Source organism: Lutra lutra, chromosome 4, assembly GCF_902655055.1.
Source record: "Lutra lutra chromosome 4, mLutLut1.2, whole genome shotgun sequence".
NCBI classification, from domain to species: Eukaryota; Metazoa; Chordata; class Mammalia; order Carnivora; family Mustelidae; genus Lutra; species Lutra lutra.
In genome coordinates, this window is record NC_062281.1 from 54,578,888 (window position 1) to 54,604,586 (window position 25,699).

Here is a 25,699-nt window from a genome sequence, read left to right on the forward strand (position 1 = left end):
AAGAAATGTGAAATAGTAGCTGCGATGCTTTCCCCAGACTGTGGCCCTCACTTGGCTTCAGCCTAAGCCCTGTTTAGCATTACTAACCCGTATTCATCCACCTCTTATTACAGGAAACTGAATATGCCCTGGCCAGCAGCCAGCCGGCCACATTACTGATCTGCTCTTATGCCCAGCAGTAACCTTTGCATTGTGTTCCTTGCTCTATCAGTTTCTCCGGGTTATTCCTTTGGGGAAGTCATGTTCCTTGAGCACAGAGCAGACATAGCTAAATGTGCGATTGTTCGGCCTTTGGGTGTTCCACAAACAGGTTTGATTTCATAGTGCTTTGATCATACTGTTATGAACAAATTTAAGAGGGCTAGAATTACCATTTTCCAGGAACAAGACAGTCTGAATTGATCAGTCATCCAATAATAGTTGTACAGATTGACTGAAACATATATTGGTAACATGGTTAAAAAAATATATGAAAGAACACAGGAAACAGCCAGCAACGTGCGTGTATGAGAATTCTCCAGAGGGCAACAGAGATGCTTTCATTTGTTTCCCAGAACCTGGACATTCCAAGTGCCTTACGTAGAACATTGACAAGTATGGGACAAGGGAGTCTGCCTGAAGCAATACTTTGCACACAGTAGATATTATTGAATTGAAGCTTGCTTGAACTATACTAATAGATTATCCTCAACAAAAGTCAGCTCCAGAAATAAAATTACCTACAGTACACACCTTAGGAAGGAGAACTATTGTCTAGCTCATTGATCTGAAACAATCAATTTAAAATGAGGATAAATTGGCTCACTTCTAGCCTGTGAAACGAAAGATAAATGTTTAAATAAGAGCAAATATCAGGAGGCACCTGGGTGGCTCAGTGGGTTAAAGCCTCTGCCTTCAGCTCAGATCATGATCCCAGGGTCCTGGGATTGAGCCCCACATCGGGCTCTCTGCTCCGCGGGGAGCCTGCTTTTTCCTCTCTCTCTACCTGCCTCTCAGCCTGCTTGTGATCTCTGTCTGTCAAATAAATAAATAAAATCTTTAAAAAAAAAAAAGAGCAAATATCAGATTGAAACTGCCACTTAAAAAGTAGTGCGTATCAGCAATTTCATACAGTTCCACCTAACAGTATGAAAGAGGTATTTGTGGAGGGGTCAGGATTTAGGTATGTGAGTTGAATTGAAATTTAATCATTCCGAACACTTTAAGCACATTATAAGAACCCCATTAAAGAAAATCCATAGAGAGTCCTTTTGAAAGCAAAACACTTTTTTTAATAGGAGTAATAAACCCATAATTTAATCTACTTTTTTGTGACTTGATCTTTTATATGCTATGTTCTCGTTAATTTAGAATCACTCACACATATAAAAGAAGACTTTTTTATTATAAGATAATTTTTTTTTTTTTTAAAGACTTACTTATCTGGGTATGGGGAGCACATGCACAAGGGGAGGGATATCTAGCAGAAGGAAAATCTCAAGTAGACTCCCTGCTGAGTACAGAGCCCATGGCCAGGTTCAATCTCAGGACCCTGAGATTATGACCTGAGCTGAAATCAAGGGTCAGCCCCTTAACCTACTGAGCCACCCAGGTGCCCCACATAACTTCAGATGTAATACAGAAAAAACTGAATAATCTAAAATGAATTGCATTTAGTTTACAAATATGATTCAGTTATAGAAGATGACATGTAGGGCGCCTGGGTGGCTCAGTGGGTTAAGCTGCTGCCTTCGGCTCAGGTCATGATCTCGGAGTCCTGGGATCGAGCCCCACATCGGGCTCTCTGCTCAGCAGGGAGCCTGCTTCCTCCTCTCTCTCTGCCTGCTTGTGATCTCTCTGTCAAATAAAGAAATAAAATCTTTAAAAAAAAAAAAAAAAGAAGATGACATGTACACCTCAAATTTAAAACAAGATTATGGAAATGATCATGAAAACAACATTCGTGTGTGGCATGAAGACCCCATTGGGCCACTGGAATAAGCAGGCCTGGCTGACTGGCCGAGTGCCCTTAGGAAGTCACCAGTCTCTGTATTTGTAAAATAGGGAAATAATATCAACCCATGGTGGCAATCTAAAATAGTATACATCAAGTGTCTAGCATTGGGAATGCTCAGTAGGTATTAGCTAATACTAGAAAGAAAATGCAGTTTTTGAAAAAAAGCTTATAATTTTTTTTCTCTCTTTTTTAAGACAAATCTGGAACTCAGGCAGCTTACAAGGGATTAATTCCCCCTATATCACTTACCAGTTTGTTCCCCCTTTCATAGCATGACAGTGGAGGCATCAGCCCTTCCGTGGTGTAGCCAGAGGTCGCCAAATTAAAAGTCCAAATTCACCTTCAACCTAGAGCATGAGAGCAAATGAGCCCACTTCACCATGTCTGACAGTTCTCTTCCGCCAGCTTGACTGGCTGCTTTGGGGTGGGGGATGGGGATGTTTCCCTCAGAACTCGTACCCCAGTGCTTTTGCAACACATGGGCAGTGATGACTCTGAAAGTGCTTTATCAGAAGGAGAGCTTTCCCAGGGCTCCTGGGTGGCTCAGTCAGTTAAGTGTCTGCCTTAGGCTTAGGTCATGATCCCTGGGTCCTGGGATCGAACCCCATGTGGGGCTCCCTGCTTGACAGGTATTCTGCTTCTCCCTCTCCCTTGACCCTACCCCGTACTCGTTCCCTCTCTCTCTCATACACAAAAATAAATAAAATCTTTAAAAAAAAAAAAAAAGGAGAGCTTTCTCTGTCACTCCCAGGGAGCCTGTTAGTCCTCTCTTTTTGAAAAAAGCAAGAACGTAAAATGGCTTCAACCATCCCTTCTAGCCCACATTTAGATCTGTTGCCAACATAATAATGTTACTATTTCAGGTAAGAGAAGCAGCAGTAATAAGAAATACAGTATTTTTCATCTTATTATTTTTTTGATCTAGGAAAAATGATCTTATTTTTCTTTAGTTGGCAAACCAGAAGACCCTGGATTTGTTTTCTCCCAACTGTCCTCATGAAATAACTACGACCACCATAAAGTGTAGCTGGGAGTTCTTTACATTACTGAGGCCTAAAAGGATTGAAGGCCGCCAAGCAATAATGTAATTAACCCTACTGATAAGTCTGGAATGACCCAACTTGGATAGAATTTTAAGACGGAGAAAAGCAGGTTTTTTTTATTTAAATTCAATTAGCTAACTTACAGTACATCATTAGTTTCAGATGTAGTGTTCAATAAATTATCAGTTGCATATAACCCCCAGTGCTCATCACATCATGTGCCTCCTTAATGCCCACCACCCATTACCCCATCCCCCCACCCACCTCCCCTCCAGCAACCCTCAGTTTATTTCCTACAGTTAAGAATCTCTCATGGTTTGTCTCTCTGATTTCTTCCCATTCAGTTCCCCCCTTCCCCTGTGGTCCTCCATGTTATTCCTTATGTTCCACATATGAGTGAAACCATATGATAATTGTCTTTCTCTGCCTGACTTATTTCACTCAGCATAATCCCCTCCAGTTCCATCCATGTCAATGCAAATAGTAAGTGTTCATCCTTTCTTTTTTTTTTTTTTTAAGATTTTATTTATTCATTTGACACAGAGAGAGATCACAAGTAGGCAGAGAGGCAGGCAGAGAGAGAGGGGGAAGCAGGCTCCCTGATGAGCAGAGAGCCCGATGCGGGGCTCGATCCCAGGACCCTGAGATCATAACCTGAGCTGAAGACAGAGGCTTAACCCACTGAACCACCCGGCACCCCGTGTTCATCCTTTCTTGATGGCTGAGTTATACTCCATCGTATAGATGAACTGCACCTTCTTTATCCATTTCTATTGATGGATATCTACGCTCTTTCCATAGTTCAGCTATTGTGGACATTTCTGCTGTGAATGTTGGGGTGCATGTGCCCCCGTGGATCACTACATTTGTATCTTTGGAGTAAATACCTAGTAGTGCAAATGCTGGGTCATAGAATAGCTCTTTTTTTTTTTTAATTTCTTGAAGAACCTCCATATCGTTTTCCAGAGTGGCTGCACCAGCTTGCATTCCCACCAACAGTGTAGGAGGGTTCCCCTTTCTCCAGAGAGATGCGATTTTGATTATAGTTTTCTTCTTGAGGACAGCTGTGATGCTTATCAGGTGGACTGTTAACCTGCAGACTGACTGAATGGCCTGGTACACCTTCACCCCAGTAGCCTGAGCCCCGTCACTCCGCTCACATGGGAGCCCTGCTCACATGGAGGCCCTTCCTGGTGAGGTGCTCCCCAGGACTCCAGGCTGACTGGACGGCAGCCAAATGCTTCCGGAAACATCTACACGCTCTTCCCGGAGAGTCTGGAAACTTTGCTTTGGCTGTTGCTGAGTAGCAGCAGATGTCCAGTGCAGCAGGAAGAAGTCAGCAAGGATGTTGCCATCCCAAAGGACTGGGAACCCGGGGTGGGACACAGGGCCTGAGGGCACAGCCACATCCACCTCCTATCATCTCCACCACACACAAACCTCACCAGTGCACAGAACATGGGGTACACGCAGAGACGCTCCCACGAATCTAGGCACACAGAGAAGCACACCCAGATCCACACAGGACACAGACACACACAGGCACATAGATGCACATAGAGGCATTTACATACACAACACACAGATACACACAAGACACAGACACATCCTCACACAGGTATGCACACAGATGCGGACACACGGAGAGACACACACAGACCCACGTGGGACATGCACCCGCAGAGAGACATGGAGACAGTCAGGAAGGGAACTTGATGTGTTCCTTCCGGTCTCCCATCCCCCGGCGCCTACATGACAGGCCCTGAAGGACATCCCACGTGCACAGAGGGCTTTGTGTTCAGAGAGAAAACGTGGTTGTAAGACTGGCCCGGGGACACCCAAGAGAACGAGTCAGCTGCAATCAAAGCGCCAAGCCTACAAAGCACAAAGGCCTTTGGAGGGATATTCACGATGCTTCCCCACGCTACACTTTGCAGCCTGCTCACATCAAGAAGTCCGGCTAATCACACAAAATTGTTTTCAGGGGATTTGGAACTTATTATTTAATAATGTTATTGCTGCCATTCTAGAGTTCACGGATAGGTCTGTGAGCCTGTGTGAATGTAGAAGAATTATTGCAGATAAGGGAGCAAAATCAATTTTGCAGAGATAGGCCAGCATCTTTTAGGCCCAGTAAAAAATTTTATATAAATGATTTAATAGCTACATTTTTTTTTTAAGATTTTATTTATTTGACAGAGAGAGAGAGATCACAAGTAGGCAGAGAGGCAGGCAGAGAGAGGAGGAAGCAGGCTCAGTGCTGAGCAGAGAGCCCGATGCGGGGCTCGATCCCAGGGCCCCGGGATCATGACCTGAGCCGAAGGCAGAGGCTTAACCCACTGAGCCACCCAGGCGCCCCTAATAGCTACATTTTTGAGGAATTGTTTTCCACCGAGGAACTGAATAAATTACCAGATCTAATAAGATGAGAGAGAGAGAGATGATGAACAGACAACTACAGAAATTTCTATGCTCCTACCTGCCATCCCTCAGCCGCTGTGAACCACCATTACTTACTGTCAATTTGTCAAAAAGAAAAAAAACCTTTATTAAGACTGTACATTAGGGGCACCTGGGTGGCTCAGTGGGTTAAGCCTCTGCCTTCAGCTCAGGTCATGATCTCAGGGTCCTGGGATCGAGTCCCACATCGGGCTCTCTGCTCGGCAGGGAGCCTGCTTCCTCTTCTCTCTCTACTTGCCTCTCTGCCTACTTGTGATCTCTCTCTGTCAAATAAATAAAATCTTTAAAAAAAAAAAAAGACTGTACATTAGGCAAGGTTTCATACTAGATGTTAGAAATAGATGCCAGACCATGTCCTTATCTGGAAAGTGGGAGGCGGAGAGAGCACGAGCAGCCCGGGTGCTACAGTGCAGGCACGGAGGCACCTGGCCCCTCCTGGCAGGTGCAAACAGGTTCCCAGGAGTGGGACTGAGCCGATGGACAGGGGAGTGGAATAGGCCCAGTGGAAAGGGGAGGGAGCTTGTTCCCAGCAGAGGGCATTGCTTGTGCAAAGGTATGGAGAGGAGGAGAATTATGGAGAATTGCCATGAGCAGGGAGCTGCCCTGCAAAGCACCTGTGACGAGGTGGAGGAGGAGGTAGAGAGAACCACCCCAGAGAGAGCCAAGTGTTTTCTGCACCGGCACTGAGTTGCATCGCGAAAGCTGTGGGGAACTGCCCAAGAATGAATTTCTCCATGGCCCCATGACTGTCAACAAGCCTTTGCCCCTCCACTCCTGTATAAACTTCCTGCTGCTTTGAGGCACCTTCCACGTGTCCTGCTAGATTCTCCTGCCATCTTGGCCATTCATTCTTGACTGAAGTTGTGAGCTGCCTGGTCACAGCATTCCTCTCCTCCTCAGTCCTGCTGTCATCCTGGATGACATCCGTGCCCATCTCACCACTCGTGATGCAGTGACCTTCACCTCTACTCCCCCTTCCACCCCTACCCCCACGGCCACACCCTGGACCTTGACATCTCCCAGAATTCCTCTCTGTATGACCCCTCCGTCTCCAGCACCCCTCACCCACTCGTAACCTCCTGTTCCTCCAACTCAACTCACTCTTTTGCTTACACTACACCTCTTTTTTTTTTTTTTTTTAGCTCATTAGGATCTCTGGTTCCTCTCCATTTGCTCCCCCATATTTCAGTCCCCTCCAGCCAGGATCCCAGGCTATCTCCCCAAAAACGATTTTATCACAGCCTTCCACTTTCCTGTGCTCTTATTCATTGAACCCCCGCCTCCCAGAAAAACCCAGCGAGGTATCTGCCCAGGAGCCTGCCCTCTCACTCTTGTTCCAGGCTCAGGGCACGGCTCTCAGAACCCTGTGGGGTCACCATGACAGAACCAAAGCCTCCAACCTCAGCGGAGCTGGCTTTGCTGCCTGACAGACTTCCTAGGACTCGTCAGTTTTCTTTGAAACCTTCATGCCTCTCCCACTCCTCAGAGGGAAACGTGTTTCCTTCTGAGGAAGGAATTAGAGCAGAGACCTCCAAGAAGAAACATCATCAATTCCCGGAGCCCCACACCTACCTGTTAGTTCCCTGTGCTGTTAGTTCCCTGTGCTCCAGTTCTAAAGGACAATTCCTTCTTCTTTGTTCTAAAGCTAATTTCACCCGAGCCCAGGACCCCACTCTATGGCAGCCTTGTCCATTCATAATCCCTTCTCCTGTATCTACGAGTTCTCCAATGCTGCTGGCTCTTCCCTATCAGCACAGAGATGGGCTAGAGTTCATTCTTCCAAAGCAGGATCAGACAAACCTGAGCTCTCTTAACTCCCTCAAACAACCACATTCTTCTTCCCTTCATGGACGCACTTCTTTAAAGAGACGTTTACAGTAACACTTCCTCACCTCCTGGTACCCATTCACTCCTCAAACCACAGCCATCCTACTTTTGCTCCTCTCAAGTTTCTGTCTACTTTTGTGTTGCTAGTTCCAGGGGGCTCCTGATTGGGGTTGGTTGGTCTCCCACCTCTGAGACTGTTAACTTGCCCCTCCTTGAGCTTCTCGCCTCTCTTAGGTCCTCTAACCACCGTCCTCATTCCTTTTCCATTGCTCTGTGTCCCTGCGTGCAGGTGGAGGAACACCTGAGCGTGTCAGTAGACCCCGAGAAAAGCCCAGGGCGAACAGGAGGGAGGAGCAAGGTCTCGGAGGCGGGAGCAGGTAGCACAGGTGGGGGCGTGGCTTCCAAAAGGAACACGTCCACCTTCCGGGGAGACTGAAGGAAGGAGGTAAAAAGGTCGTGCTGTGTGGCCTGAATGTTCTCTGTGATGTAGGAGGTTAAGAGTATCTGCTATCTGGGTGAATTGAAGCTTGGAGAGAGAGAGAGAGATGAAGACACAAAATAATCACAAGTGCTGATGGGAGTACGTGCTGATCAAAGACAGATGAAGGGTCTGATGGTCCGATGGAGGGAAGCTCAAGTAGAGTTTGGGCAAGGCTCCCAGTCCTCAGAGTCTGGTGTCCTCCATCCGCCCTCGGCTGCCCCCGGGCGGAAGAGGAAAGAACAGCCAGAGAGAATCCAGCCAGGGTTCGGTGGTTCCAGGCCCCTGAAGCAAAAGGCTAGAAAGGCCAGGGGGGTTCAAGGTTGCTGGGGAGAGATGTGGCCAGGGGGTCAACCGGGGGACCCACACTGGAGGGAAGAAGGAGGCAGCAGCGAGCTGGGAACCTGGGAGGAATGAAGGAAGCCAAAGACTGGCCGTTCCTGGGGGATGGAAGAGCAGATGCGCGGAGACGGTCTGAGCTAGAAGGAAAGGAGGAGCGTGAGGTTGCGGGAGAGCAGTAACAATTAGGGCCAATATCAGATTTGTGTTCTCGGTTTTATTTGGACTATAAGCACAGAAGTATGGGAATGGTCGAATGAAGCCCTCAGGGTGCGTCCCCTTGTTCCTACAGTTGTCAGCATTTTATTACCTGTTTGATTTCATCTACTCATCCTCCAACTCACATTTTAGGGGGTGGGTGAGTGGGAGGTTGTAGGATATTAAAGCAAATCCTACTTTTCGTGTTATTTAACTTATAAATACTTCAGCAGATCAAATTAGAGGTTTTTTTAACAATTTTTTTTTTTTGACAGAGAGAGAAAAATAGCACAAAAACAGGGAGAGCACCAGGCAGAGGGAGAGGGAGAAACAGGTTCCCGGCTGAGCAAGGAGCCCAAGGTGGGGCTCAATCCCAGGACCCCAGGTCATGACCCCAGGCAAAGGTAGACACTTCACTGACTGAGCCACCCAGGCACTCTTAAACTTGGGTTTTTAAATTGAAGAACAGTTCATTGAAACAAGAGTTTAGGTAAGAGATAATGAAAACCATTACTATTAATTGAATGTTTAGTGCATTTCTGATATTTTGCATATGCAATTTAATTCTCCCAAAACCCCAGGAGGCTGGTGTTATTATTGTTCCCATTTTATAAACGAAGAATAAGAAGCTATACAAAGCTACATGATGTACCTAAAATCACTCCTCTAATAAATGCAGTTGCTAGGTTTAAACCCCGGTCCATCCGACTGTGGCATCCTTCCTGTCAAGGTCAGGAGTCTGCAGAATGTTGTTGAGATGAAGGGAACAGAAACTACAAAGTTAGGATATGGGATGCGTTCACCACATCCCCTAGGATTATACTTCCAGATGCAGTAAACAAAACAGCTATCAATTTTTTTTCCTGTTAAGGAGGCTCCACTTGCAGTATGGAGCCCAACTCGGGGCTTGAACTCACAACCCTGAGATCAAGACCTGAGCTAAGATCAAGAGTCAGATGTTTAACCAACTGCACCCTAGTAATGGCTACAACTTCTGTGCCAAAATATTTGGTGATTTTTAGGGGAGAGAGGAACTGATAGAAGGTCTGGTTGATGCTCAGACAGGAAGAGAGAGAGAGCAGATGAGCCACCAGGCACCCAGGTTTCTGCATGCAAGTGGAGAGATGCTTTAGGGGAGGCAGGTCAAAGGCCAACAGTGGGGGTAATAGGGTAAGTAACTCAGGTGGAAAGGAGGACTGATCCTAATGGAAAGCCCATGTATAGTAAAATGGGGAGGGTATGTGAGTGGCTGTTCATAATGGAATATGGAGTCCAGTGAGCAGATAAAGGCCAGGAGCAAAGTCATGGTGGGAGGATCTAAGGAGAAAGAGCAGCAGGGGGGAGAAAGAGAGAAACAGGACTGAATATCATCATTTTGGGGAAAATGCATTGGACATCAAAGCAATCGCGTGGTTCCATGCTTGTCAGCGTGGGCCAGTGACAGTCTGCAAAGTCTCTTACCAGCTGGGTGCAAAAATTGAGGGGAAACTCACGGGTTTGCATAGCAGTATGACAGAGCCACAGTCGCCATGGGCCTGATTTCCTTGTGTTTTCCAGAAGTATCAATCCACGACAGATCAGAGATTTCTTTCAAATGATCCTTCACCACTGGCTGCTTCAGAAACACTGGTCTATATGGCCTATGTACTAGGATGTGTTTGCACTAATTTCCCCATCTTGTTGATCAAGGCCACCAGATACTTCAGAGCAATAGGCCGCTTCCTTACTCTTCCCTGTAGAGTAAAAGAAACAACAGCTAAGATGAAATTGGAGGAGTTCACACTGACCACTTTTGTTCCAGGATACCATTAGAGAGGAAACAAAGCTTCATGCTTAATCACATTTAAAAGTTAACTGACTCCAGGGGCACCTGGGTGACTCAGTCATTAAGTGTCTCCCTTCGGCTCAGGTCATGATCTCAGGGTCCTGGGATCGAGCCCCGCACCGGGCTCCCTGCTCAGCGGGAAGCCTGCTTCTCCCTCTCCCACTCCCCCTGCTTGTGTTCCCTCTCTCACTGTGTGTCTCTGTCAAATAAATAAATAAAATCTTTAAAAAAAAAAAAAAAGTTAACTGATTCAAGTTTTCCAAACTTTCAGGAAAAGCTTTCCCAGAATTCCAAGATGGGGATTAGTTACTGTGGCCTTTCCCATAGAAGAGATTTTATTTTCAGCCTTTATTCCTTGTTTGAGGATTATCACAAGTTTTTAAAGTAACTGAACGTGGTCTAGACGGCAGATTTCAGTAGTTGCTAAGGAACTGGATTAGTGCTAATCTAAAGAATGTATTATACATTTTTATTTCCGTTTGTTACTACCGTACTTTAATTGCAGATAAATGTCTTTGATGGCTCTCCAGGGGGTAAAACATTTCTCTGTTAGCTGGTGGGTTAGCCAGGGGAGACCGGGTTTGTGTGCATCCTGCAAAGAGATGGCACTCAGGCATGGAGTGGCTCAAAAAAGGAAAAAAGCCTTCTTGCCTTGAAAGCAAGGCCACAGTCAAGCACCCAGGGCCAGGCCAGCCTACGACCCACGGCCCGGGGCCATGTCTGCTGATCCGGCACACACATGTCCGATCGCCTCCCCATGTCATAGATGATGTCATTCCACAACCTGCTGCCACAGTCACCAGGCAATCAGTTCCTCAGATAAAAGACTGGTTGTCAAACTAAGAAACTCATTTTCCACACAGCAGCCAGGGTGAGCTTTTAGGAAAACAAATCTGATAGCATCACCCCAAGCTCCATGACCTCTCCCACCCAACTCTGTCTGAAACACTCCGGTGATTCCCAGGGCCTTTAAGATAAGGATTAAAACCTGTACAGGACTTCAGAGACCCTCCCTGGGCTGTCCCCTCTCCCAAGGCACAACACGCTGTGCTCAGCTTCTCTGTCCCTTGGGAAGACAGCCCTGCCCATACTTGGCACAGCCCAGCCCAAGGCTCGTTTAGCACCTGCGCTCGGGGCCAGTCCCTGGAAGGTCCCCCCTGAACTGGCAGAACTTTAGTAGGTCCTCAGCAAATCCACACCACTCCTTCCTGGCATTTGCCACCTCTATCGATTCATGTTTATTTGTTGTCTGTTTGATCAAGGACCCATTTTTCAATGGACTAGAGCTCAAGAAGGCAAAAGCTCTGCCTGATTTGCCTTCACTGTATTTTCAGTTTCTAGAAGAGCCCCTAGAGCATAGCTAGCACTCCCAGAGTGAGCATGGAAAGCAGAAACTCTTGAACATAAACTCCAAACTGCCTTCCAGACTTTGGCTATTCGTGAACAGACCTCGGGGGCCATGACGTCATGAGCTGTCTGGTTGCCAAGGCATCAATGTGAAGCTCTCGCAAGGGATCCAGCAGCTGCTCCTGCATGTGCCAGTTGCCACCTCTTATGGAGGAATTCCTGAGAACTTCAAACAGTTCTGTTCTTTATGAAAAATACTACCACCACCACCAGCCCCCTAAAAGAAAGCAACAGCTGCTAGTGCTGGTGCCTATTAAGAAGGCCAAGTGAAGCAATCTGATACTGTCCTCTTTCATGGGAGATGTATGCTATGGGCGTGTTCATGAATGCGAAGGTTAATAATAGCTAACTAACATCTATGGATATCTGACAATGGGTGAGGCTGTGTGCTGGTGCCCTGTTTACTCATGTAATCTTCTCAACAGATCTATTTTTATCCCCCTTTTACAGATAAAGAAACAAGAATCAGAGATGTCAAGTGATTCATCCAAAGTCACACAGCTAGTAATGGCAGAGAGTAGACTGGAAGCCACATGATCTAACCACTTCCAGAGCCTACACTCTTACCCATTACCTTTATCCCCTCTCTCAGAAAACTCCAGGACACATCCTTAGCCGATATCAAGGGAGTTCTGTACTCATAGACTAAAGACTCTTTTCACTGAGGAATAGTTGTTACTTCATCTGATAACTTTTGGTTTGAGTTAAGACCTAACTAAAAATAGCTAAATATCCTACCTTTAGTTTCTTCCCCTTCCATACATTTTCAATTTTGATCCATTTCTAAACTAGAGATAGATTGATTATCCGTCTCTTTCCTAGGTTCATGAATTGTCAATGGCTTCTCTCTATTTAAAAGAATATGATAAACCACTTAGCCTGGCACATGAGGCCCCAGGAACTGGCCCAGGCTCCGTCCTCTCTCATCACCTACTACATCCTTCAAATAAGGACTCCTAAGCATATTGCAAGACAAAGACTTGCCTGAAATGTGAATCTCTCATCTACTCATCCATCCAAGCCAGGTCAACCTGGGGGACAAATCACGTATAGAATGACAACAAATATTACTATTATTTAAAAATAGTTCTAAATATTATTAAGTTCCATAATACTCAACTAAGTCTGGGAGGAAAGATTAAATGGGGAAAAAAAAAAAAAGATTGAGAAAAGCCTCGGCCTTTTCCAAACATGTGGTTGATAAGGTACTCAAGAGTAGATTTAAATTTAATTTAAAATTAGGAAAGAATATTTAACCTCTAGAGGGTTTTTTCCCCCCTCAACAACTCTTAATCTACCAGAAGGCTTTTGCAGCAGTTTTCTCAAAGTGTAACGAATTCTACTTTGTATATCATCTCTTCATGTTTAATTATAAGGATCTGAATTTGCAGCACCAATTAATCAGTAATTAGATAGTACTGTACCAAAAGAAATTAAACAAAGATAAAAACAAAAACACAACTCAGCACAAGACCATATCATCTGGTAACATTTCATGTAGCAAGATAAAAATACTCCCGGAGAGATACAGGTTAATTGAATCAGGAACAATGTATTTTTTTTATTTGGGGTTACTATTGTTGTCAGTGACCTCCACAACCAGTGGGACAGTCAAAAGTAATCCAAATGCAAAAATGCTCTGATTATACAAATGTTTATTCCTCTTTTCACTCTTCATCAGAAATCCAGTTTATGACACTCAATAATTGTTTTGAAATGTAGTGGTAAACTTTGGCAATACAAAAAAAATGCATATTCTCTTCTTTTAAAATTTAAATTCAATTAACCAACATATAGTATACCATTAGTTTACTATAGAAACCTTTAGTTTCAGATGTAGAATTCAGTAATTCATCAGTTGCATATGATACCCACTGCTCCCACGTGCCCTCCTTAACGCCTGTCACCCAGTTAGCCCATCCACCCATCAACAACCCTCAGTTCACTTCCTATAGTTAAGAGTCTCTCATGGTTATTTTCTAGTGACACATTCTCTGTTGATGTTCATGTTTAAAAAAAAAAAAAACACAAAAATCAGCTTTTGAGTTAATTATCATTTAGACCTCTTAAACAAAAATGTTCACCTTAGATGTGAAAAAAAAAAAATCCAAAAAGATACAAAGCAGATTGAGGAAGGAAAAACAAAGATTCCCGAAACCAAGATGTAAGAGAGGGAAAGATGTGCCTGTACAGCGAGTCCCTTTAGAATCAGGGCAGAGGGCAAGGGGACCTTTTCCCTACAGCCATGCCATTTCCCTGTGCCAAGCTCATGGCTGCTTATTCTGGTTCTCAAGCCTTTTGTTAATAAGAGGAAGAGAAGGCTGACAGAAAGAGAAGTCAGCCTCTCCTGTAATTCAGTCTTGAAGGAGATGACAAGCAGCCTGCTCATGTGTGCCCCCCATTGGCACGGAGTGATCCTGACAGCTGGACTCTGGGGAGGGCAGCCGGTCAGAGGAGCCCGAGGGTCCACATAGCAGGATATAGAACAAACCTTTCTCCTTCAAGGCCTCCAATTACTCCTTCCCCCTGTGACCATGACTACATAGGGAGATTGAAGCAACAAAACACTCAAAATTACCTTAAGGCACTTTAAGTTCTTTCCCTGGTGCTGTTTCAGGAGGCTTTGTGTCTGTAAGAAACTGGCATCATCTTTACTCCCAAGTATGAGGATCATATAAATAATGGATATTGTGAAATCTTTTAATTATGTGCCAAATGAATGAGTGGGTTTTTCTCTCAGCGTATGAGGTTGTCTTGAAAACTCTTGCAAAGTGAATTTCACTGTGTGAAATTTCTCAAGCTTGATTTCTAGAAGCATTTAATTGCCATTCTCTGAAAAAAAAAAAAAGTGATTTCTCTTTAGATAAAACAGTTTGCCGAGAAAGGGGGTGAGGTGCTTTGAGAAGAACTATAGAAGAAAATTTAAAAGATTCTCATCTTTTGGCACCTTGGATTGAAAGAGTAAGCTTTGTTTAGTAATACAGTGTCGTCGTGGACATTGGAGAGCCAAGTTATAATAATCTTTATAATTTTGTGATGAAATTAATTGAGCAGCGCCCCCAAATTTGGGAACAATTTGATTTTTTTCTCCAATTTAAGAATCTCTTTTCCCAGTGTGTTGATGCTATAAAGTTTCTATCCCTAAGAGTTCACTGCTTTAAAAATTATAGAGCACGCCTTGAATGAAAGCCACATTTGTCAACGTGACATTCATTTGTCAATATGGTTTATTAATCCCCTGTCATACTTCTTCAACTATTCTCTAATTTGAAACTGTTCGTCTCTCAGGAGGTGGTACAATTTATCTGATTTCAAGGTACCATGTAAATTTTTGCCTCTTGATATTAACTTCTTTACTTGAATAAGCTTCAACAAGTGGACTTCAGTCCACAATGATCATTATCTTATGAACCTTCACGCGGGGTTAACTGGCCCAAAATTAATGAACCAGAGTAACCTCTTCATCTCAATGAATGTTGCCCAATGGCTCTTCACTTTAACAACATGGTAACTACCGGGATGCCCCCTGTCCTTCCTGTAGGAAAGTGTAGGAAAGCAGGGCACTGGGGTTTAAACACCTCTAATCGCATTTCTCCTCCACCATCTCCCGTTTCAGTAAATGGCTTTAGTCAGTGCTCAAGCCAGACTGCCTGACAGCCATCCTGGATTGCTCCCCTTTGCCCATCTCCCACCCTCAGGGCACCAGCCAGGTCTGACAGAGCAGGTGCCACTCTCCCTCTCCCCAGCGCAAGCCACTATTTCCTCTTGTGCCCAGACTCGGAGCAATTACCTCCTAAATGGCCTCCCTGCCTTGAGTCTGCCTTCCCTAAAATCCATTCTCCGTAGAGCAGCTCAGGTAATAATTTTTAATCATATTATGTCACTAGGCCTGCTCAAAGCCTTCCAGTGATTTACCATTCCACTTAGAATTCCATGTGCAAAGGACCCAACATGACCAGCTCTGCACCCTTGTCCCCTTCTCACCCAAAGTGGGACGCTCTTCAAATACCCAGCACCCAATCCCACCAGCTAGCCTTTTGACAATTGTCCCTTCTGCTTGGAGGGCATTTCCTTACCTCCTCAGAACTGACCGCCCCCCCTTCACACTTCACCTGAGGTGTCACCTCCCAGAGAAACCTTTCTTGACCACCTTAAGTGCAGCCACCCTCTATCACTGTCACGTCAACCTGTTCATGCACTTCACGGCACTTGTCACTATCACGAATTATTCTGTTCCCTTTTGTTTGTTTCCCAGTAATTGTGTTTCTCCCCACCAGCCTTGTCTTTTGTTCACCATACATCGGCTGTGCCTAGAACAAGGTCTATCTTAGAGCACACTCCCAGTATTTGTTAGGTGGCTATCCAATGAGGAATCCTTCCCTTCCTCATACTATAGGATTTTGACTGGATCATAACCTCTGGACCTCGGCGGAATTCCTGATCTATACAATAAAGCTGACAAAAGTTTGGATTTTATGGGGCTAAGTTAAAGGAATAAGTGTGCAGTAGCGTGGGACACATTGTACGTGTGGGGCACATAGCCCATAATAGACCACAGTAGACACAAAATGAGCACAGGTAACAATGTCCCCTCTGTTTTACAGGAAATCCTCAGAGGAACTGGACATGGACAAGGTGACAGCAGCAATGGTACTAACCAGCTTGTCCACCAGCCCTTTGGTTCGAAGCCCACCTGTGCGGCCGAATGGTAAGCCTGGGGTACGGGACCCAGGGGAGGGCTCCCTGACACCAAGAGCAGAGCCCCTCTTTGAAGGATCTCATTTCTAACACACACATAATAAACAGTTTAACCACCCCTCAGCAGCAGAAAGCAAGGGAAACTGGAAGAAATGGAGACCTCACAACTATCATCTTCTTCCTCATCTTCCCAGAGACCTCCCAGCATCTCATTCATACATACGTCCATTCAGCTCACATGTACTGAGCTCCAGCACCTTTCCAGAACACATTTTTTAGTGCTCATACTTCTTTTTTCCCAGGTAAATGGAGGTTGGTCCAATGAAGTTATTTTCACCAATATTATTTCTGTTTAATTAGACTAGTAGTTGTATCAAAGAACTCTGAATTTTAAATATTTTGGAAAAGTACTATCCTAGTAGAATAATAATATTAATCAAATAGAAGTATGCGGTCCATTCATTCATTCAGTGTATATTTATTGGGTAGCATGCTAGATGGTTTGAAAACAATGTCCATAATCGATCATTCATATTGTACAATTCCTATAGGGAAAGAACCCTATCAATCATATTAATGGCTAGCATTTATTCAGCACTTACTATATGCCGAGTTCTAAGCTTACTTAATCTCATATAATTCTCACAAAAACTCTATGTTATTATCACTATTTTATAGGTGAATAAACTGAGGCATATGAGGATTAACTAACTTGTAAACAGCAGAGCTAAAACTCCATCCCGTATCTTTCTGCTTCCAGATCTGCTATCTTAGTCATGATATAATATTGACACATATAATTCAATAGGATATATCAGGAGGGCAGCAGGAGATGAAGTTGGAGAGCTTGACCCAATATCGATCAAGAGAAGCCATGTGTTCCTGGCTAGGAGTTTGAACATTAATCTGAGTCTACAGGATATCTGTTAAGTGACAGGCACTGGAACGTTATGATTAGGATTACAGGCAAATACAAAAAACAAGACCATATGGGTGTCCTGGACCTTGGTGGTCACATTGGGAATGAAGAGGACATAATTGAGAAACATGGAGGAGGCAGAATCAACAGGATGTGGTGATGATGGACAGAGAGAATGAAAGAGAGGGAGTGACAAGGGTGACTTTGACTTCCAGGCTATCCGTGTGCTTCAGAAGGAGGCCCCTCCCAGAGATGGGGAGCAGAGCAGGGACATAGATCTTTGGGTGACTGTTAGGGCAAGAAGTGGGGTTGCTGAAGAAGGTGAAGGTCCAGTTTGGAACATGTTTAGTAGGCAGAACCTTTCAAGGGTCCTTGTCTGGTGGAGATTTGGGTCCATACCGAGAGAGACCTAGGCTAATGGTGCAGGACTTGTAGGCATCATTGCAAAGCCAGGTGAAGAGATGAGATCACCTCGAGGGCACTGTGTAGAGGCAGAGTATGATGAGAAGGTAGCTAAGGGGCTGGTAGGGCCTGTCATCCTATAAGGGACCAGCAGAGGTTAAAGAGCCCAAGGGGACTTGAGGGGTCACCAACAATGTAGAGGAGAACCAGGAGAGTGCGGTTCATGCAAGTCAAGGGAAAAGCATGTTTCAAGGAGAACCTCTGATGCTACAGAAGGTCAGTCATGAGTCCTTCTCATGACTGAATTCTGCATCAAGTAGAAGGTCACTGGTGGTTTTGGCAAGACATTCCCAATGGACCACCCCTGGGCAGAAGCCAGGTCACTGAAATGCAGTGCACTGAGACCACTGAATGAAACCTTCTCTTTAAAGCCAGCCTAGTCAATTATGGGACTGAGCTATGGTTCACACACCATTTGGTTATAAGCATGAGTTGTGAAATTATATATGTTGGCTATCCAGTGGGTCCTCCCCCATGTTTACCCCAACCCAGCTGGGATTAAAATGGGATTTTATGAGCCTCTTAAAATGAGCCTGACCATTCCTACTGAATGACCTGGACTTCTTCTCTGGGCTTCTTGGCGAACAGGTATCCTGACTTACCTTTCTCAGCTTGGCAATGCCGCTGAAGAAAGATTACAATAAACGCAAAATGGAAAGCATCTCCAAGACCCATTAGAGGGAAAAAAGAATCACAGAGGAGAAAAAGTATTTTTTTTTTTGCTCTAATCATCATTTTTACCACTGTGTTCTTTTTTAATTGAGAATATCTTTAATGTTCCTTTGTATTAAAAGTTCAAATCAAAATAAATTTTTTGCTTCTTCAATGAAAACGTTTGTTAACATTGTTACAAAGAAACTAATTCAGTGTTTGTTACATTTTAAAAAAGAACTACCCAACTAATAATCCCAAATTGTCTATTATCTCTCATTTAGTCTGCAACAGGAAGCAAATTTTTAAAAAGGGAAAGTAGTTTATGAAAATGAAAGAATTATTAAATTTTTTAGAAATAAAGACTATGTCCAGGATTACTGTATGTCAATGAGGTTTTGAAAACTGTTGTGTTCCTTTTCTGTGTCTGAGAGGGATCATTTTGTCAGGATGTGGTGTGCAAAGAGAGTAAGAGACCAGCAGTGTGTGTCTACAATTTGGCAAATATTTGTTTAAACCAAGAAGACAATGTTCTCTGAAAAACACTCTGAACTGGTTCTGACTTTTTTCTGAAAAGTTTATTTCTATATCACATTATCCTTCTGTTTAAGTAGTGTTTCTAAGGGAAAGGCCATTCCCAACTAAGCAAGTTAACTTTTGGCATTGCCGTGAAGCAACATAACCACACTGTAATAATGGCTGGTTTTCAAAATAAATTCAATTCCTCATACCTAGGCCGATGACACATCTAGCACCATGAACTTATTTTATTTTGCAGTGTTTTCTACAGTATATTTATAAGCCTCATAAGCCTGCCAAGTGAGTCTGTCACACCAGGTAATATTACCTAAGACCTTACATGAGGCTCCTCTTGAAGTCGTGTTGTATTGAATGGAGCTTTCTTATTTACAGTCGGGGACTCGGTCCTGTCAGTGCCTCAGTCTCTGTGTAGACTGTGAGGGTGAGATGCTAATTTAGTTTTGTTGCGGCTGGCGAGGTGTGAGCCTGCATAAATGACCCCTGGATTCTGTCAGAGCCTTTGCTTTAATGAGATGGGGAACTTCCTCTGCTATTTCTGCCTCAAACTTCGGTCCACCAAGAGAACTCTTGGTCTGACATAGCTGAGGAATACGCTAGCACTCTAATTATGTGAAGATGGTTAAGAAGTTTCTCCCTGAATGCTAGTCTACCGTTTCCCTTCATTACAAATTACACAGACGTTAGCAACAATTTTTTTAAGATTTTATTTATTTATTTGACAGAGAGAGATACAATGAGAGAGGGAACACAAGCAGGGGTAGAGGGAGAGGGAGAAGCGGGCTCCCCACTGAGCAAGGAGCCCAACAACATGGGCCTAGAGCCCAGGCCCCGGGGATCATGACCTGAACTGAAGGAAGACACTTAACGACTGAGCCACCCAGGCATCCCATTAGCAACATTTTTTTAATGAGGTATTTTGAGACTTTTTCTCCTTTGTACTTAGAATATAGCTTTAATATATTCAAAATGTACATAAATATGAAGGAGAAATAATCCTTTAAAAAGAAAGTAGAGGGGTGCCTGGGTGGCTCAGTTGTTAAGCCTCTGCCTTCTGCTTGGGTCATGATCCCAGGGTCCTGGGATTGAGCCCCATGTCAGGCTCCCTGCTCGGCAGAGAGCCTTTGTCTCCCTCTCCCACTCTCCCTGCTTGTGTTCCCTCTCTCGCTCTCTCTCTGTCAAATAAATAAATAAAATATTTGAAAAAAAAAAAAAAAGAAAGTAGAATTATACAAATGCTCATTAAGATTGGGCATCTTGACAGAGAGAGTCAATTATCATATGGTTTCACTTATTTGTGGAGCATAACAAATAGCATGGAGGACAAGGGGAGATGGAGAGGAGAAGGGAGTTGAGGGAAATTGGAAGGGGAGGTGAACCATGAGAGACTATGGACTCTGAAAAACGATCGGAGAATTTTGAAGGGGTGGGGGGTGGGAGGTTGGGGGCACCAGGTGGTGGGTATTGTAGAGGGCACGGATTGCATGGAGCACTGGGTGTGGTGCAAAAATAATGAATACTGTTATGCTGAAAAAAAAAAAAAAAAGATTGGGCATCTTGAAAGGTAAAGCAAATCTTCAGTGGTTTGCTAAAAACATTCATTGCATGAGGACAGGCCCAAGACATTCTAACTGGGCAAAGATCTCTCTACACTAGCAAACATTTTATAATGTTTCCCCACAGGTGGAAAGGTAAAATTCAACACCAGTCTTACCAGGAATTATTGCCAATAAATCCTCCTCTGACCTCAGTTTTGCTAGAGACAAAAGAGGCTGTTCACAACACACTCATGAAGGAGAAGACCAACGGGTAGACCAGGATTTGGGCCTAGCACCCACCCGAGTTCCACACCAGTCACGCAGCAAGTCACTGAACTTCCAGCTGCCTCACGATCTCCGTCTGTAAAATAGGCATGACTGTCCTTACTCTGAGAGATGTCGTGAGAATGCTCGAGATCTTGTGAAGGATCTCCGCGAGATGTAAAACACTCACCAATTGTAAGGCACTGTTATTTGTTAGAATAAGCAGCTGTTAGTATAAGGTAGATGGCCGTAGGTAACTATCTGGAAATTAGTCCCTTTGACTCTTCAGTCTTGGACTTTTTCTATAAGTGTAATGCAAGGATCACAGACCTATGAGAAATTTCTTTTGAAAAGTTAAAATCCGGGACGGGGGTGGGGAAGACAGCTGCCCATGAGTTCTTTCTTAGAAAGTCAGGCGCTCCCCAGACTTTGTAAACAAGAACATCTTCTTTTTTTTTTTTTTTTTTCTTATTTTCATCTAATCTCCACTGTTATCCTGAGAAACTAGTGTTGAACAAAACACCACACATCAAAAAACTGAGAAAAACCTGTTGTGTGATGAAAATAGCTACATGTTTCTAAACTGTAAAGCAACGCGGATTTTTTTTTGTAGGTTTTTTTTTGAGGTTCAGAGTACATCTTACATCCCCAACCGTTGCAAACTGTCGAGTGGGCTGCAAGCGCTTTCATGAGCAGAGCATGGAGTCCCCCGCTGCCCCCATTGCCTCCGACACCCCCCGACACACACACACACCACAGTGCAGCCCAGGCTCCTACTGACCCTGTGTTTGTGTGCACGGACAGAGGGCCTCAGCGGATCCTGGAAGGAGGGAGGAGGCGTGCCTTCCAGCAGCAGCAGCGGCTACTGGAGCTGGAGCGCCCCCAGCGACCAGTCCAACCCGTCCACCCCGTCGCCGCCGCTGTCCGCCGACAGCTTCAAGCCCTTCCGCAGCCCCGCGCCGCAGCCGCCGCCGGACGACGGCATCGACGAGGCAGAGGCCAGCAACCTGCTTTTTGACGAGCCCATCCCCAGGAAAAGAAAGGTTGGTGTGTGGGCCACACCGTGTTTGGGTTGGGTTGCAGGAATGTCCACCTTCCAAGGGCCTGTGTGAGCCTAGGGGGGCTGATGCGGCTCTCCTCCACCCCACGCCGGGTGGGACAGACAGAATAGGCCCCTGCTCCCCTCTGATGTTCTCTGACGGTTCAAAATAAATGAAGGGTCATGATTAAAAACAAAAATGACCAAGTCATTGATAATGTTTCTTCCAAGAACACATCCCCTCCCCGCCCACCGATCCCATCCTCTGTCAGTTGCTGCACTGGAATAGGAATTAACATCAGGTATTCTACGACTAACCAGCATTTGGAAGTTAGAAAATTGTACTTCAGGCTTGGTTTGGTAATTAACTCACTCTCTCGTTGGGACTTAATTTTTTCATCTGTAAAATAAAATTGGTATTATATCTTTCTCTTTTCTGCCTCAGTAAGCCCCAAAGCGTTGTTGGGAAGAATATTTGCGCCTTATTTTTATAAAACCAGTAGAAACATACATGCCAGAAAACATATAAACATATGTGTGTATTTATATACTAAAAAGTACATATTTGCTCCACTAAAAGAGAAAAAGGAGAACCAATGAATTGATTTAATAAGTTAAGTGACTATAGCTTTTATCTTTTTTTTTAGATTTTTGTTTATTTATTTGTTTATTTGACAGAGAGATCACAAGTAGGCAGAGAGGCAGGCAGGGAGAGAGAAGGGGAAGCAGGCTCCCTGCCAAGCAGGGAGCCCGATGTGGGGCTCAATCCCAGGACCCTGGAATCATGACCTGAATGGAGGGAAAAGGCTTTAACCCACTGAGCCCCTGATTATAGCTTTATGTAATCCTCACAGCAGTCCTGCACCATAAGTATTATTTTCCCATTTCAATATGAGGAGGTTGACAATCAAGGGGTTTTGCATTCAACTCACCCCTGTCATGCAGGTTAGAAAGGGCCAGAGCTGTCGTTCAAACACAAGTCTGCCTGGACCTCCAGCTCACATTCTTTTCATTTTCTTCACATACATTTAAATCATTATGTTGGCTCCCAATTTTTCAAAAGAATTTCTATTTCCTGGAATAAAGCCATACTACTATATCTAGAAAACACTTTAACATTATTTTTTAAATCACTATATATATATATATATGAGACCATTATTTTACATTTTAGTCTTTTAATTGGTTATCAGTAGCTTCATTATTCATGGTAATTCACAAATGAAAATCCAAAGCCAAACCTTGAGGGCTGCAGTGCAACCTTTTTTATCCCCCCAATTCATTTCAAAGAGCAAAACAAAGAGATGGCATGGATCCAACTGTCCCTCCCTGCATCTCTCTTAGCATCCTTCGGCATGTGTGACAGTGGACGTTGTATAAGCACACACTCTTCTCGGAGAACGGAGTGTTTTTGCAGTCTCCTGTCCTTCCCAGAGGCGGTGGCGTGAAGGCTTGCTGTTTTCACACACCTCTCCGTGGGGCAGGGGGACTGGAGTTGCTCCAGCCTCCTGTGTGTCCCCGGGAAATCTGAGTCTTTGCTTGACTCATCAGGGAGAGAAGCTGCCACCTGTGTCAGTGGGAACCTGCAAGCAAGACAGCCATGTGGACCCAAAGGCTTGTCCTTTTGCCTCTGGCTGCACAGACTTTCTCTCTGAGCTCATCTGTGTGATCTCATCTAGTAGGTCCTGGTATTGTGGCGAGGACTCTGGCCCAGAACACACCCCCCCCCCCACACACACACACACATACCCCCGCTTGTAGGGTTCACTGCTGAAAACCTGCCACAGCCTTTCATTTCTAATGTAGCCAGGAGCCAAAACTCACACTCTCGCATTACAATTAAGTTACATTGGTCAGACTTGTAGATTTTATAGGCTTTAACTAAGCTAGGGGATAGGCAAGTCACCAAAGGAAAGGGGGGGGGAGCTTAATTACAAAGTGGCTTTATTTGAAGGGCACAGACCCATTCTGCAGGATGCTGGATAGTAGGAATAAATGCATGAATAAAAAACATGTTCAACCTCTTTTTTTTTTTTTTCAAAGATTCTATCTATTTATTTGACAGACAGAGACCACAAGTAGGCAGAGAGGCAGGCAGAGAGAGAGGAAGGGAAGCAGGGTCCCCACTGGGCGGAGAGCCCAATGCGGGGCTCAATCCCAGGACCCTGAGATCATGACTGGAGCCGAAGGCAGAGGCTTTAACCCACTGAGCCACCCAGGCGCCCCTGTTCAACCTCTTTCTTTATGATTTTTCCCTCTGGCTGAGGCTCGTAATCACTCAGTTTCAAATCATGGCTCTTACATGGATCAAGTCCTTGCCTTTTTAACTTCAAGTTACATTGACTAGTGAGAGTAATGAGAATGTGGGATGGTTGCTAATCATTTTTTTTTATTTATTAAGAGAACCAATATTTATTGTGCACCCATCAGGCACAATGCAGAGAATGGAGGTCCTGAGAATGGAGGTGTAGCCGCTTCATTTAAGGTTGGAAATTGGGCAGGTGGACACTGATGTAGAAAGAGGCGGTAATGATCAGAGTGATAACAGCTGTGCTAAGAATGTGGCAGAAACACAGTAACTGTGATGCAGTTATCTTAGAGTTTTAAAAATCCTATTTCAAAAGATTTCTAAGAGTTAATTTGCTCAATCCATTTGCCAATATGTTCTAGTTAGTCAAACTTTCTGAGTTCATCTAATTTTTTCTCTTCAACCCCTCAGATTCCTAATCTGTTTGAGACCATGGGCAATTGTGATGGTCACGTTTCCTGTGGGGATTGTTTGAGAATCTTCTAGATCAGTATTTTCCAAACTGCAGGTCTCAATCCACTAGCGGGCTCTGGGTCAATTTAATGAGCAGTGAATAGCACGTCTTTAATGAATAAGACAGAGTAGGATGCACTGCACTCAATCAGGGGAGGTGTTGTTCCTTGATGCTTTTGTTTCAATTATACACTTAACGTGTGTAATGTGCAAAATGCATCTTACTGTGGCTCCTGGTTTAAAAAGTTTGGGAGACCCTGTTCCCTGGTATAAAGAGAGAATGTGGTAAGAGGAGCACTGAACAGAAATCAATGTTGCTACCCTGAGAGCGTAAGAAAATCATCTCACCTCTTTGATTGTCAACTTCATCTGTAAACCAGGCAAACAGCTATTATGAAACCTCTGTCCAGATAATGAAGAAGATTAAATGTGACCATAAGTAGAAAGGTTGTGAGGCTGTGCAAGCGCTAAAACCTTGTGTCCTGGAATGTAGCAACACTGTAACAGACATTTGGGCCCCCTGAACCGGGGAAGCAGCATTTCCCCCCCACCCCCATCCCATAATTCATGGGATTATGAAGAAGTGATCCTGCTTTTCCTCCTCCTTATGGAAGCTCTCTCATCTCTTCTGACACCTCCCCCACACATGAATACCTCACTCTCACCTTTATGGTGACCCATGTTCCTCTTATGTAAAAAGGAAGAGAGTATGAGATGCATTGCCTAGACCGGGAACTCACTCTCAATATCTCTCTCTCTTTTTAAGATTTTACTTATATATTTGAGAGAAGACAGCATGCGAGAGACAAAGCAGGAGCAAGGGATTAGAGGGAGAGGGAGACGCAGACTCCCCGCTGAGCAGAGCCTGCAGTGGGGCTCCCTCTCAGGACCAGGAGATCTTGACCTGAGCCACCCGGGCGCCCCAGGGCATTATCTCTTTCTACTAGCAGCAAGGAAGAAACAGTTGCAGAGAACAACTACATTTGCAAATTTAGTTGCAGTTTACAATGTGCTTTTAAATGCAGCCTTTCATTTAATCATCACAAAAATCCTTGGCATATTCCTACCCCATTTTGCAGAAGAGGCTCCTTAAGGTTATGTGACTTGCCCAAGGTCCTGTAGCTTATAATGTGGCAGAGATAAGATCAGCTTGGCTGAAATAGCAAAGATGAAACTCCTAAAGAAAATTAATTCAAGAAATCCACATTTCCCTCTGCCCACTGAGGAGAATAACACGGAAAGAAAATAATCAGATGC

General features: G+C 44.4%; 1 protein-coding gene across 1 annotated transcript in view; it reads left to right on the top strand.

Annotated features, from left to right (window-relative positions):
* Window positions 1–25,699, top strand: part of ZNF704 (zinc finger protein 704) — a 236,126-nt gene that overhangs the window by 172,250 nt on the left and 38,177 nt on the right. Inside the window, exons 3-4 of the mRNA XM_047725931.1 lie at window positions 16,178–16,281; window positions 21,447–21,685. Of these exons, the coding sequence (XP_047581887.1) occupies window positions 16,178–16,281; window positions 21,447–21,685 (343 nt within the window). The remainder of the gene's footprint in view (window positions 1–16,177; window positions 16,282–21,446; window positions 21,686–25,699) is intronic.